Source organism: Elgaria multicarinata, chromosome 3 (genome assembly GCF_023053635.1).
Source record: "Elgaria multicarinata webbii isolate HBS135686 ecotype San Diego chromosome 3, rElgMul1.1.pri, whole genome shotgun sequence".
Taxonomy (NCBI): domain Eukaryota; kingdom Metazoa; phylum Chordata; class Lepidosauria; order Squamata; family Anguidae; genus Elgaria; species Elgaria multicarinata.
Genome location: NC_086173.1, coordinates 105,718,090 through 105,733,158, shown reverse-complemented (window position 1 = coordinate 105,733,158; position 15,069 = coordinate 105,718,090). Strand labels below are relative to the sequence as shown.

Sequence of the window (15,069 nt, the reverse complement as noted above, 5' to 3'; positions counted from 1 at the left end):
TAATGTGAACCATTTTTCTTAAATCCTTCCTTTCAGCCAACATCAATAGTGCATATGGGGAGTGGAACTTGTACTCTTTCTTGCTCCATAAGATAGCAAACAAATGAGTTCTAGGGTGGGGGGAAATGGGTTATATCATTTCCAACTCTCCCCCTAAGCACTGTGATTGGAGGGGGGACAGGGAGGAGACTGTGGCTATTGGTTAGCCACAGATGTCAGTCTCAAAACTCCCCCCCTTCATCCCTAAGTGTCTTCCTAATATCATATTAGTGTGTTCAGTTAGCCATCCATCAACATGAAACGATGAGCCCTCACATCGCCTAAAAAAATCTTCAGACCTACGGATCTATTTGGGGGTCCAAATGAATGATCTTTCCGATGGTTTTAAAACAGCCCCCTAACTGCACCACGATTTCGGAGGTTTGTCGGAGGTCTGGTGGACCCCCAGATTTTTGATGCGGAGCGCACATTCCTAGTAAACAATCTTTTTTAAAAAGTACATTATTTCCCCCACCTTTGCTGGTTTATTTGTAGCACATTCATTTTAAAGGTCTAGTACAATTGTTCCAGTCCAAGAAAAACAGACCAACATATTTTTATCCAATCATTCTCAGACTACTAGCACCCATAGCATCACGAGATTTACACTACTTATAGAAAGAATATGATACCATGGTACTATTCCATTTTAGAACAAGGAGATGAAGATACAACTTACAAGCACATACATTAGCAGTTGTTATAGCCTTCTGCTAGCAAAGGTGGGAGCATCCCCAGCCAGTAGCTTCTCTTTAGTGTTTACAATTTTACACTTGAATATGATATGTTATATGATTGCTCATTCTTTTACTCCCACCTCTTTATATTCATGCATGCTTCCCCCATTCATCAACTGTTACCCCTTTCTCTTAGCTTTGTCCAGAGAATTTCACTCTGGCAATGGTCATGTACTCCAGTCTTAATCACAAGATGACACATCCTTGTATCTGTTTTGTAACTACCAAGTCAATCAATATTTAGTTCTTCTTTATAAATATCAAGTCAGCATATGTCTCGAACCTTTCTAGGTTCCTCTTTTCTGTATTCTCAGCATCAGTACTATTACTTTTTAATTACTTGTTTTTACTTCAGGCCTGAAGCTTCCCATTTATAAAGGCTCCTAACTTTGGTCAAGCCAACTTTCGAAAAAGTTGATGTCTTGTATCTTTTTACTCTCTTGCTGCTGCTGCTGGGATGCAACAATCAATGCTCAGACAAAACAAAGACTCTTAGGGCACAATCCTACACATGTTTAGAAAGAAAGAAGTCCTACAACTCCCAGCATTCCCTAACCAGCCATGCTGGGAGTTGTAGCATTTTTTTATGTCTAAACATGCATATAATTGCACCCTAAATTGATTTTCAGCTTTGTAATACAGAAATAACCTGGCAGAAGTTTATTTTCTAGTATGTAACAATATTTGCTCTCATGTATTGATGTGCCTTCATTTTACAACTCAACAGTAGACTCAACTTGCAATTGGATAAATATATGGATATCTGGTTTGCTTTTCTTGAAACCTTTTTATAATTCTCTCCCCCCCTTTTTTTGGGGGGGGAGAAATGGTACAAACCATGGGAATGTTGATAATTCTATATACACAATGTATGGGGGGACCCTCCCATTTTTCACAATGCATTTTCTGTTCTGTTTGTTGATATTCACAATAAAAAATGATTAAAGAAAATAAAAAACAACTCAACACAGCAGCAGCGTTATCATCAGATACAGTACACAGATCAATGCAATGTTGAGAAATATTCTCGTTCACAATTATAAGTATATTTCACAATGAGAAAACCAGTTTGCAGATAGGAACTAGATTGTGATGTATCTTCCAAAAGGGAAAACAACTAGTTGTGGCATAAATATAGATTGTTTTATATTTATCTATGGTCTGTATAAAAAAAATTAGCTTATAATAATCTAAACTATAAAAGTCACAAAGGAGTGGAGTGTTTTACAAGTGGCAAAAATGAAACACAATAAAAGTACAGGATTTTGTAGCAGTAAGAGAAGGTTGAGTGTTATTCTATATTAAGGGAATTTCAATAAACTAGACCTCTAAAATAGCCTCCTCCAACCTGGTGCTCTCCAGATGTGCTTGGACTACAACTCCTAACAACCCTTGTCAGCATGGTAACTGACCAAGCTTGCTGAGGTTGATAGAAGTCATAGTCCATAGCTCCAGATATGCTGAGCTATCAAAAAAAATATTATCTCAAGGAAGTGTCCATTCCTCAAGAATTCAAAAGAGACACATGTCTACTGCCAGACAGAAAATACAATTCAAAGGTGAGTCTAAAATTACATTTTTGTTGGGAGTTAGAAGGAACAATAATGTTGGATACAATTCTTTGACCAATACTTTTTTAAGAACACGGTAGAAGCTCGGCTTCAGAAAATAATTGGCAGAACTGAACTTCTCAGGCCAATTTCCACTGAAATCCACAAGAGTCCAGAATGTCTATCCTGGATTTCAAAATTGAGTTAGATACACAACCACAATTTCAATACACCTCATTTCAATGTAGATGGTGGGATGAAAGAGAAGGACCCTAGAATTTCTTTTCCGTCAAGTGGGATTCTCACATCAGTTCATTGGTTTCTGTTCATCACTCTGCCTCTAAGATCATCTTCTTGGCTCACCGCTCTGACCATGTTACTCCACTTCTGAAATCTCTTCATTGACTTCCAATTCACTTCAGAATCCAATATAAACTTCTCCTGTTGACCTACAAAGCTTTTCACTGTCTAGCTCTTTCCTATCTTTCCTCTCTCATCTCACACTATTGCCCCGCTCGTGCTCTTCGCTCCTCTAATGCCATGTTTCTCACCTGCCCAAGGGTCTCTACTTCCCTTGCTCGGCTTCGTCCATTTTCTTCTGCTGCCCCTTACGCCTGGAATGCTCTTCCAGAACATTTGAGAACTACGAGTTCAATCGCAGCTTTTAAAGCTCAGCTAAAAACTTTTCTTTTTCCTAAAGCTTTTAAAACTTGATTTTGTTCTGACTTTATACTGTTAGTTTTACTCTACCCTGTGCCTGTTTGGTGCATTCTCTTCCCCTTCCTATTGTTTTATTATGATTTTATTAGAATGTAAGCCTATGCGGCAGGGTTTTACTATTTTATTGTTTTACTCTGTACAGCACCATGTACATTGATGGCGCTATATAAATAAATAATAATAATAATAATTTCATTGGCTATCTTCCAGAGGACTGAAAGATAGCCAATGTAACACCAATTTTTAAAAAGGGATCCAGGAAATGATAGGCCAGTTAGTTTAATGTCTCTTCCAGATTATTATTATTATTATTATTATTATTATTATTATTATTATTATTATTTATTTATATAGCACCATCAATGTACATGGTGCAGTACAGATTACACAGTGAATAGCAAGACCCTGCCGCATAGGCTTACAATCTAATAAAGTTGTAGTAAACAGTAAGGAGGGAAAGAGAATGCAAACAGGCACAGGGAAGTGTAAACAGGCACCGGGTAGGGTGAGGCTAACAGTATAGAGTCAGAACAAACTCAATATTTAAAAGCTATAGGGAAAAGAAAAGTTTTTAGCTGAATTTTAAAAGCTGTGATTGAGTTGGTAGTTCTCAAGTGTTCTGGAAGAGCATTCCAGGTGTAAGGGGCAGCAGAAGAAAAAGGACGAAGCCGAGTAAGGGAAGTGGAGGTCCTTGGGCAGGCAAGAAGCATGGCATCAGAGGAGCGGAGAGCCCAAGCGGGGTGATAGTGTGAGATGAGAGAGGAGAGATAGGCAGGAGCTAGACCGTGAAAAGCTTTGAAGGTCAGCAGGAGAAGTTTATATTGGATTCTGGAGTGAATTGGAAGCCAATGAAGAGATTTCAGAAGTGGAGTGACATGGTCAGAGCGGCGGGCCAAGAAGATGATCTTAGAGGCAGAGTGGTGGACAGAGACCAGCGGACTGATGTGAGACGAGGGAAGGCCAGAGAGAAGAAGGTTGCAGTAGTCCAGATAAATTAATTGGTGGAAAGCATTATTAAAGATAAAATTAGTAGGCATATAACAGGACAAGCTTTGCTGAAAAAAAATCAACTGGCTTTCGCAAGGTAAGTCCTGTTTCACTAACCTTTTAGAGTTCTTTGAAGGTGTCAATAAACATGCAGACGGGGGTGATCTGGTAGACATCGTTTACTTGGATTTCCAGAAGGCTTTTTACCAAAGTCCCTCACCAAAGACTCCTGAGCAAACTTAGCAAAAAACCCATGGTTTGACCTAAAATGGCATCCAAATCAATTCGAATTGATTTGGAAAGGTCTGATCCACTCCAGACCGATCTGGAGACCCCCCCGAACCACCTCAGATCAGTGATTCGGGTCTGAATCACCCTGATCCACTTCAGATTTGGGGTTCGGATCCAAGGCAGTGCACAGCCCTAGTAAATTCTCCCAATGGAGGGATGTAATTAGTAGAGTCTCAAAGGTATCTGCACTGGGACCAATGTCTTTCATTTTATTCATAAATGATCTGGAATTAGGAGTGAGAGTGAAGTGGCCAAATCTGCCGATGACACCAAGTTATTTAAGGGGTTAAAACAAAAAACGATTGTGAGGTGCACCAAAAGGATCTCTCCAAATTGGGAGGATGGGCATCCAAATGGCAAATGCAGTTCAGTGTAAGGAAGTGTAAAGTGATGCACATTTTGGGGGTGGGGGTGGGGGTGGGGATTCCCAGCTTCAGGTATAACCTGATTGGAACTGAGCTAGCGGTGACTGACCAAGAAAGAGATCTTGGGGTTGTGTTGGACAGCTCAATGAAAATGTTGGCCCAATGTGCAGCTGCTGTAAAAAAGGCAAACTACATGTTAGGCATAGTTAGGAAAGGAATTGAGAATAAAACTGTCAGTGTCATGTTGCCCTTATATAAATCTATGGTGCGACTGCACTTACAATACCGTGTACCATTCTGGTCACTGGACCTAAAAAAAGATATTGTAGAACTGAAAAAAGCCAGAAAGGGGGAATTAAAATGATTAAGTGAGGGGAGACATGATAGAAGTGTACAAAATTATGCATGGTGTGGAGGATGTGGATAGGGAGACATTTTTCTCACTCTCCCATAATACTAGAACAGAGGGTCATCCCATGAAGCTAATTGGTAGGAGATTCAGGACAGATAGAAGGAAGCACTTCAGATAGTGCATAATTAAACTATGGAATTCACTACCGCAAGATGTAGTGATGGCCACCAATTTGAATGGCTTTAAAAGGGAGTTGGATAAATTCCTGGAGAAAAAGGCTATCAGTTGCTACTTGTCCTGGCAGTTATGTGCTACCTCCAGTATCTGAGGCAGTAAGCTTATATACACTAGTTGCTGGGGAACATGGGTGGGAGGGTGCTGTTGCAGCTGTGTCCTGCTCGTGGATTCCTGGTCGACAGCTAGTTGGCAACTGTGTGAACAAGTGCTGGACTTGATTGACCTTGATCTAACCCAGCGTTGTTCTTATGTTCATATCCCTATGCACATTTAGAACCCAGCAAGCCCTGCTGGGAGTTATAGGACTTTTTCCTGTGTACATATGCGTAAGATTGCTCCGAGGTTCCTATAGATATAGATGGCTCCTTGCAAGCCTTTGTTTTTCAAAATACAAGCTATAACAGACCTCTCAGACTAGCAGAAATCCATCTTTCCCTCGTGTGCCTACTACTACCTTGGCACGGTAGCAGTAGCTCCACTTCACTCAACCATCTCTGACAGTGCAATACTTGTCTATTGAGTTCTATGGGATTTTCTCCCAGCAACTACACGAGTCTGGGATTACCGTCTGCATCCTTATTCCATTTCATAATCCTGGGCGGGTTTCCTCAACTAGAAATCCTGCTCTTTCAGTGGCGCTCACTCCATGCCACCGCCTCACGAACTCGCCGACCGGGCGGGGGACGAGGACAGAAGTCCCTTGGATTGGAGGAAGGGCGGGGGGTTCGCCACAGAAACTGGGAGCAAAATCACCGCCGCTGTAGGCAACCTGCGCTTCAGAAGCAGGGGGCCGGGGCCGACGACTGCCACACAGATGCGCTGCGTTTCTATCCCGACCTCTTCCTTCTTAAATCAGCCTTCCACCAACCGGGGGCCCTCCAGTTGTGCCGGACACGCTGGGAGTCGTAGTCCAGCACAACTGGAGGGCCCCCGGTTGGGGAAGGCTGAGTGAAACAAAGCGCGCAGCCGCCACAGCGCACACCCGTCTGACGGCTTGACGATGACTGTAGCTTCTCGTCGCCCCGCCCCCGGCCCCGCCTCCCCTGAGGCTCCGAGCTCAGCCAATCCGCATCGGGTGAGGGCGCACGGCGGCAGTGACGCGGCGCTCGTGAGGCGGGGGGTCCCTCCCCTTGGCCAGGAAGCGCCGCGGAGCAAATGATCCCCCGGCCGCGTTCTGCGCGCCCCTCCGCACACCTGCTGCTGCTCCGCGGCGCGTCCGGGCCGCCATGGGGGGCTCCCTGGCTCCCAACAGCTCCCTCTCGGCCTCCCCGAGGCCGGGCCCGCTGCTGAGCGGCGGGGCTTCCTCGTCGGCATCGCCTGGGGTTGGGCCAGGCTCCCGAGGCTGCGAGAAGGGGGACCTGATGAACAGCTTCGGCATCTTCCTGCAGGGGCTCCTCGGGGTTGTGGCCTTCAGCCTCCTCCTGCGTGAGTTGCAAGCCCGACGCCTTCCCTGCCTGCTCCCTCGTACGCCTCGGGCGCAGCCCCGCGCAGCCTCCTCTTAAGCCCGCGCTCCTCGGGCGCCCCGAGCTCCCGTCTCCCTGGCCGCCTGCGACCGGCGTCTCGCCTCCTCGGGCTTCCTTCTCCTACAAGTTGGTGCGAGTTTTCCTTCCCCCGGCCCGGCTGCAGGAGGGAGCATGACTCGCTGCCTCTGCCCTCTCCATGGAGGGCCCGGGGTCCCGGTCTCTCTCTGCGCCTCTTGTCCCCTCTCTCAGTCCCGAGCTGCCATGCACACGCCCCGGGAGGCTAGGCCGGGCTTCTCCCATTTCCCCTCTCCATCAGTCTGTGCCGGCTTTGTTCTTCCTCGGTTTCATAGCCACGTCCACTGCTCTTCTCCACTCCTCTCTGCCTTTTGGGCTCAGGCATGTTTTCAACCCTGGCGCTCCTCTGAAGGAGTGAGAGCGCCCCTGAGCGTGGGCGTTTTCTTGTGCAATGGCACCAGTTTTTAGTGCACGGGTGTCCGAGTAAATTGGTGTGGGTTTTTGAAAATCCAGTTGTTTTAACTAATGGAGCTTGCACTGGGGTTTTTTCCCCCCTGTAAGTGAAATCTTCTCTATACTCAAGGATCCTCTACTTGCCCTCTGTCAACTGCAAGATACCACCTAGCAATTTTTCCTTATTCTGTTCTTTGAGTGAATTTTGCATGCTATGCTTTCTAATCCTATTCTGTTAAGAGGTGGCCAACAACTCTCTGTTTACCATCTTAAAACCATTGTTGTCATTCTTTCCAGCTGGCACATTTTGCAGAGCATGCTCTTCTGACTTCTTTATCTAACTGTTGTTGTCATCTTCCTGAGTATAATCATGTTTTACTTGGTTCTATTTAAGCACTTTTGTTAGTTGGAATGGGCTCAGGATGTATTGGGCTGGGGGAAGAGCTTCCATACACAGTGGTATTTGTCACTTTGCATTTCTGCTTATGGATTATCAGCTATGAGTTTGGCGAGTGTGGCATTCTATATATTAGCTGCTTGAAATCTGTGGAAAGTTTTAAAATAAAAATCTATGAGTATGTTCTAGTTATTATTCAGCAAGCATAAATATAACAACTTGTCTTGTGAATTGGTAGACTTCTTGGAAAGGTGCTGCAATAGCTGTCTGCTTTCTCAGTCATGTCACCAGTTACAGTATGTATAGGAAACATGTTGATTTGTTTTGAGACTTCAGATACTGTGAATCTATCCCAAGTGGTTCATGTTTACAAACTAGAGGAAGTGTTTTGTTTTTTTAAATGGCTTATACATTGCACCCTATTTCTAGCTCTCCAGGGAAGAGTTATGCCGTCTGTATTTCATTCTCAGTATGAACAGTTACCTTGGTGCACTCTCAAACCCATTGACTCTTTTCAGTTGCATTGGTGATATTCATTTTGCCATCAAACTTTTACCCTCATTTTCACTGAGATTTGTCTTTCAAGGTGTCATGCCAATCCAGTTTTTGCATTGCGTTATTTAAAGACTCATGTTGAACAAATGAAGCAACATGATTTAAACAACTGATCCATCTGCCCCAGTAAGCTTCAATCTTATTTCTGACTTGGGATTCATCTTTAGCCCAGAACATGCATTTTGGGACTTCTCTACTTAATTTTTTACCATATATTTGTGTGTTGGTTATGCCATTGTTACAAGCCACCTTAAGTCAGGCTGAAACTCACTTGCTGGCCAATGATCTCAGCTTGTATTATCTACTCTGACTTCTCAAAGGCCTCAGGGCTGTTTCTCAGTCCTGTTGTCTTAGAATCTTTCAGCTGGAGATATTGGTGTGTGTGTGTGTGTGTTCATCTGAACAGGTGTCATATGTTGTATCAGCCACCAGCAGCAGCAGTCAAAACTATCACAGAGAAATGGCCTTTCCCCCCATATTCCTTAACTTTTAAATTTACGCTGCTGCCACCTTTAAACTCAACACTGACTTGATGACAGTGTGAAGGAAAATCATGAAGATGCATAATAGATAATTGTGACAGTTACTTGTTAGTTGATAAAAATCCAACTACTCACTGGATAATGTTATTTAACGACATGAGCTATAGGTTTCTATCACTTTAGTTTTGTTATTACTTGGCTTGTTACAGTTTTTATCCATGTACACAAGTTTCCTGTCTACAGAAACTTGAAACTCAGCTCAAATTTTTGTAGAGCATTAATACAAAATTCATATCTTGATGGATAATTAATCTTAGAAAGTAGTATGACTTTTCTTGGCATGCTTAGCTTGTTTTTAGTCCCTTCAGAAATGTATAGGTCCAGTGAGATACTTACAGTCGCTTATGCAAATAGTAACTCATACATTTTATTAATTTTCTTTTTATCAATGAATTGGATAGGCCAAGGAACGTTTTATTTTAAGCTTATTGCATAAACATAAATTTAAGCTTATTGCATAAATTGATTTTATTAGAATGTAAGCCTATGCGGCAGGGTCTTGCTATTTATTGTTTTACTCTGTACAGCACCATGTACATTGATGGTGCTATATAAATAATAATAATAATAATAATCAAAATCATTAAATTGTAAAGTTTTCATCTTGTATGGCTTTTCAGTTTTTCAAGGTTTATAATAGTAAGAAGGTTGGTATCTGTTACACTCATGCTTTTTCATGTGTGTAGTCTGGCTCAGAAGCAACCTAAATTTCCTGTGTGAAGTATTCAGTGTTCTAGCTCTTATCAAATGCAGCAGCCTTCCCCAACGTGATACTCTCCAGAGGTTTTGGACTACAACTCCCAGAATGCCTTACCATTGAGTATGTTAGCTGGGGATAATGGAAGTTGAAACATCTGGCGGGCACCTGGTTGGGGGAGGCTGAAGTACAGCATGCATACACCATCATTATATCTGAGGGAGCTATTGCTAATGGAGTGATCATAATCAACCAAGAATTGTAGTTCTGTCTCTACAGAATTCCTAAATGCAATCTTACCTTGGTTGACAAATTAAACCAGCAAAAAGCTATTGCATTGTGGAGTGCTCCTGTTCAGTGTTTCAGCCAGCCATTCCTCAACAGTCAACCTTTTTTCCCCATAGTCACTGAACATGCTCTGTATTCATTGAGCTGTTCTGGGATTTTCCCCACCCCAAGATTTTTTTTAGAAAAAGCTTGGGGTTTCTCCAAGCTTCTTGAAACTACTTCTTTGTGTATGGATGATACCATTTTAATACAGTGATGGTACCACTGATGCTTGGAGAATTAGTGTCATTGTTAGTATAGAAAAGTGGGGCTCTGCAACAAAATGTTGCAGTGTGGATGCTTCTGTTCAGGTTTCCTACTACTCCATCCTATTTCCTTTCCTCCCCAGTCAGTTAGTGTTCCGTGCCCATTGCTGTTAGTTTTCATTGGGTGTTTGTGGGGGGCAATGGTGGGGGAGTCTCTACTTCAGGGTTCTAAGTCTGTCAATAACTCCCTTATATGTGGCTGTTGCCATAACATAAATAATTGAGTCAGAATTAGTATTTAGGATGAAGATTTCTAGGTGCCAAAGCTGTATGATCCAAATATTGTTCCTTCTTGAAATTTGATTTAACTTAGGCTTTTGACTTTAAAGTAGAGTAAAAACTAAGAAGTGTAACTTATTAAAATTACTTTTGTAGTATTTTTACTACAAAACTCTACAATATTTTGATTAGAAAATAAACTATTCCTGTGATTTTGCAATTATAAGTAACAGAATAGGTTGAGTAAGGGAATTTCACAATACAGAGCTTTGTGAACGCAATGATCAGTATTTTTATTTATTGATTTTTTAAAACCTAGTACAGAGTACTAAAATTGTTTCTACTAATTTGGTTGGAGGAATGAGCAGTGGATATTTGATATGGAATTAGACTGCTTTTTTTTGAGGTTTTTGTTTTGAAAGGCTTTTAAAAAATTGTTTGAGGACCATGGACAGCTCTTAAGCAGTATGGATATTTCTTACCTTTTTTATTTAGAACTGCACTGCATAAAAACACATAAGTCATGTGCCTTGGTTTATAGAAAAGATTGATAAACATATATAAGCATGCAGTTTATTTTAGCATGTGTACTACTGGTACACGCTAACATCTAGTGCCCTGTAAGAAAGTGGGCGCACCAGATTGGGGAAGACTATTGTATGCGCTCAACCATAGACTTAATTTATAGACTCACACACTTTGCCTAAATTCTGACTCCTTTTAGGCCAGGGTGGGAAACTTTTGGCCATCCAGGTGTTGGACTGCAGCTAACATCATCCCTCACCATTAGCTACAACTAGTGGGAGTTATAGTCCAACAACATCTGGAGAGCCATAAATTGCCCACCCCCTGCTTTAGACATTTTTTTCTTTATAATGCTTCTATACCACCCAATAACAAGGTTCTCTGGATTGCTTACAAGAACAATAAAAATATTAAAATACATAGTAGGATCAAACTCTTAACATTGGAGAGTAAGATCAGTCAATGATCAAACTCTTAAGCAACAGCCTCTAAGGGGAGGGCATTCCACAGCTGGGTGCTAACACTGAAAAGACTCTCTCTATTCCTGTTGTCAAGAAATCAATTTTCTTGTCAAGATTTAGGAGCATGGAAGAAAGCTTTGATACATTTATTAAGAGCATTCAGTGTTGTAACCTGTCTGGTGCCTATGCTGTGCATAATCTGAGTGGCAGAGGGCTAATGCAGACAGTGCATGATGCACAGAAGAAGAATATACAAAATCTCTATCTGCAATACTTGTCTTGAAGGATTCATTTATGTGCTGTTCCCCATGCTGCTATTTAGTATATAAATATAACTGAGAGACTATGTAAACACTTGGCTGGGGGTGTTGGGAGTTGTAGTCCAACACATCTGGAGGGCACAGGAGAGTAAGAGGTTCAACGCAAGAAACTGAAATCCTGCAGCCTTACCAGGTCTATCTGCTTCCTGAGTCTCCATGGGATTAAGTTGGCTCCTTTACACAGGTGGACACATGGTTTGCAATCAAGGAGGACTTCTGTTCTCGGCAAGTTCTACATGTTTCATTTTGCAACCACTAGATGGTGCTGTGCTTATAGTGCTACATGATCATTTCACACAGCTGACAGATCAGAATAACCTCCCTTGTCGCATTATCTCAAATGTTTTTGAAAGTGGGATAAAGATCATAAACAGTGGGAGGGACCCAGGACACTACAACTATGAGGTTCTCTTGAGTTAATGGCGGTGAGGAAAGGAGCTGAATGTAGAGTTTGGGTTGGACCAAAATCTGGTCAGGATTGGGATCTTTCACATCTTTAGGTGTGGCTCTTCAGCTGCTTTCTCGTTTTAAGATAGCAGGAAATGCTTTGCCCGTTCTGTGATGTATGCCCCACTTCTGTGCTTGCTAGTCTGAGTTTGCTATTCAGTATGATTGGCTAGAGAGGGCTTGCACTTGGCACTGAAGTTGGGGCCAGTGTTTGTGACCCCAAGGTGGTTCGTTGCCTTTCCCTTGGGATCAGAAGGAGCCTACTTCTGGGCTACATCATTATCACAAAGTAATCTCAAAGCAATCCTGGAACTCAGGTCAAAGTGCTCTTAATTTTAGCTACTTCCCCACCTAGCTTCCTTTTCTTTTCTTTTTGTTTTTGGTCAGCACTGTTACCTCCAGGGGCTGATTTGCGTTAGCTGATCTTGCTTTCCTTATTTCTTCCATTTGGGAAGAAGAGAAATTTTCTTAGTTCTGTATGTCGTCGTGTCCCCCCCCCCCCAATTCATCTGCTTCAGTACTCTGTACAGCACCATGTACATTGATGGTGCTATATAAATAAATAATAATAATAATAATAATAATAGAGGGAAGGAAATGTGAAATAAGTGGTTGATTCAGATGTGAAAGGAAAATTGTATATATTCAATAAAATATTAATATAAATGCTAAAACAATTGATTAGCAGTCAAAAATGCCCATCAATACATCTCATACTTAGTTTGTACATATTCATAATACTAATTCTCAATCCAAGGCTGCTATTATTATTATTTATTTATATAGCACCAACAATGTACTTGGTCCTGTACAGAATATACAATTTATTGCCTTCCATATACCTGCTACAATGCTTGGCCTCATGTGCCACAGAGCAAATGTCGTAAAGTGGTTCAAATGTGCAAACTCGTTCTCATGCCATTCCCCTTCATGCTTTTCTTCCAAAAGCCAACCTCTTCCTGGCTGCCAACGGCTCCAACCAAGTCTCATTTTTTCCCAGGCTGTTGGGAGCATTTCAAAGTGATGTGCTAGTCTCTAGTTGCCTGTCACCTTTACTTCCTATGTATTGTGAGGGTGTGGGCTGGGGGAAGTTGGCAGGCCTTCACTCTGAAGTTTCCTGGCCATCCAGAAAAACCATTTTAAAATAAAATAAATCTAAATGTTGGAGGCAGAGTCATGGAACTGATACACTTATCCACATGTGGTTGTCATGTCCTCTGGTAGAAGTGTTTTTGGACAAAGTTTTCTAAGAAATTAACAATATGATGAAACAAAACATCATCAAGGCTCCAGTACTTGCAATTCTGGGCTTCTTTCCAAAAGATGTAGAGTCTACTCTGCATAAATACTTTATTTTATACTTCTTAGATGCAGCAAGAGCAACAATTGCAAGCCAGTGGAAAAGTCTAGTGTAGTTTTCTCTCAAGGTTTGGCTTTAGATACTTTGGGATCCCTCACTAGTGGACAGATTTACCAACCATATGGAAGTGGTTAAAGGTCATGCAAAACCTGAAACATTGTATATAATGTGGTACCTATTTTGTGTTATGTTGATCATAGATCTCAGACCAAAGCCCCTCCAGATCATTATAAGATTTGGCTAACCTTCTAAGAGAAAATAATCAATTGTGTTTGGTTGTTTCTTTAACCTTTTTCAGGCTATGTTTAGCCCATGTTCATTGTACTGAAAAAATGATATAAGAATAAAGTTTTAAAAGAATCAAATAAAAAAAAACCTCACAGGTGTCGGCAGAATACTTTGCTGGTCTATTTTGTGGTCTATTTTGGAGATGGCTTTGGTACCATGTAAGTTGTGTTTCTTTATCATGTCTGAATTTGCTTTCATTGCTTGGGAAGGCCTGAGTAGTAGGTTTTGCCATTGTTACAAAGGGGCGTGCCGACCAATAGTTTGAGACTCCTGCAACTTTTAATTTCAAAGGTAAAAGGTGACAAAGTGAGCAAGCAACTCCAAGGGACCTGATTATGCCGTTGATACAAGCATTAATGTTTCTCCCACTAGCAAAAGCCCATAGTTTATATCCCTGATGTGACTGCAGATTCAGCACTTGGAGGGATGATATTCTAAAAGCTCATCGTTTTGTTAAGTGCTAGACTGCAGTTTTTCTTGGGGCTCCACATCATGATAGGCTTTCAAGGTATTAAGAAGCAATTGAGCACAACCTTGCTTAACAGTCTCTTAAAAGTACCTGCACAAGAAAATTGCAAAGTCTCCTGTAGTGGAGCCATGTTTGATCTTATTAGATGGTAAATGGTATTTCAGTGAAGGCTTTCTACAATACAGCAAAGGCAAGAATTAAATTTATCTAGTGTCTCTCAGCTGCAAGAAAAATACTATTGCATCTAAATAGCCAAAGCAATAATAGAAGTGGAAAAAAGATTTCTTCTTCCCTGGAGCTGTTGATAAGCAGAGGTACTATTTTTTAAATACGTTTCCTATCTCCCAAATGGCAAACAAGCGCTAAACAATCATTAACAGATTGCTGGAAATACCTGTGGGCACTTTTAGGAGCTATTGGTTTTGCTTAGCAGAATTAACATTGCTTGGCCAAATTTCATAAATTAGGCAGAATTTTTATCTCTTAGACTTTGGATGTAATGTTTCAAAAATACTACAAGGAGCTACTGACCTGGTTAGCTTGTTCTGCTTTGCATCCCGCTTAGAAAGCAATGCAAGAACGCCCTGTTCCTGGGCTGTTTGTTATGATGTGACCCTGGGTTGTTGAGGGAGAAATTAAAGGGTAATTCAGTGGTGGCTGCATGTGCTGGACAAGCACCGCAGCAAAACACGGGGATTTGCTGCCATTATGTGTGAACGGGACCATTAGGACATTTTCCAGTTTGGCAACAAAATCCTTTCGGCAATCTTAAGACCTGATTGTCAATCATGTAGTTTCTTATGATGAATTAACACCTCTTAGATGTCATTCTCCAATATTTCCAGTATTTCCAAGCTTGTCATACTGTAAATCAGCTCTTGACTTAGTATGGACAGCTTAGTGAGAGGGGTTGGGAGTAGTCTCCTTATCTGGTACGTACAACTATATGATAAAACAAAATTTGAAGCTTGGATAATAAACCACAGA

General features: G+C 41.6%; 1 protein-coding gene across 1 annotated transcript in view; it reads left to right on the top strand.

Annotated features, from left to right (window-relative positions):
• The first annotated feature begins 6,585 nt into the window (after nt 1-6,585).
• Nucleotides 6,586-15,069, top strand: part of STIMATE (STIM activating enhancer) — a 42,672-nt gene continuing 34,188 nt past the window's right edge. Inside the window, exon 1 of the mRNA XM_063121180.1 lies at nt 6,586-6,703. Within this exon, the coding sequence (XP_062977250.1) occupies nt 6,640-6,703 (64 nt within the window). The 5' untranslated portion in view covers nt 6,586-6,639. The remainder of the gene's footprint in view (nt 6,704-15,069) is intronic.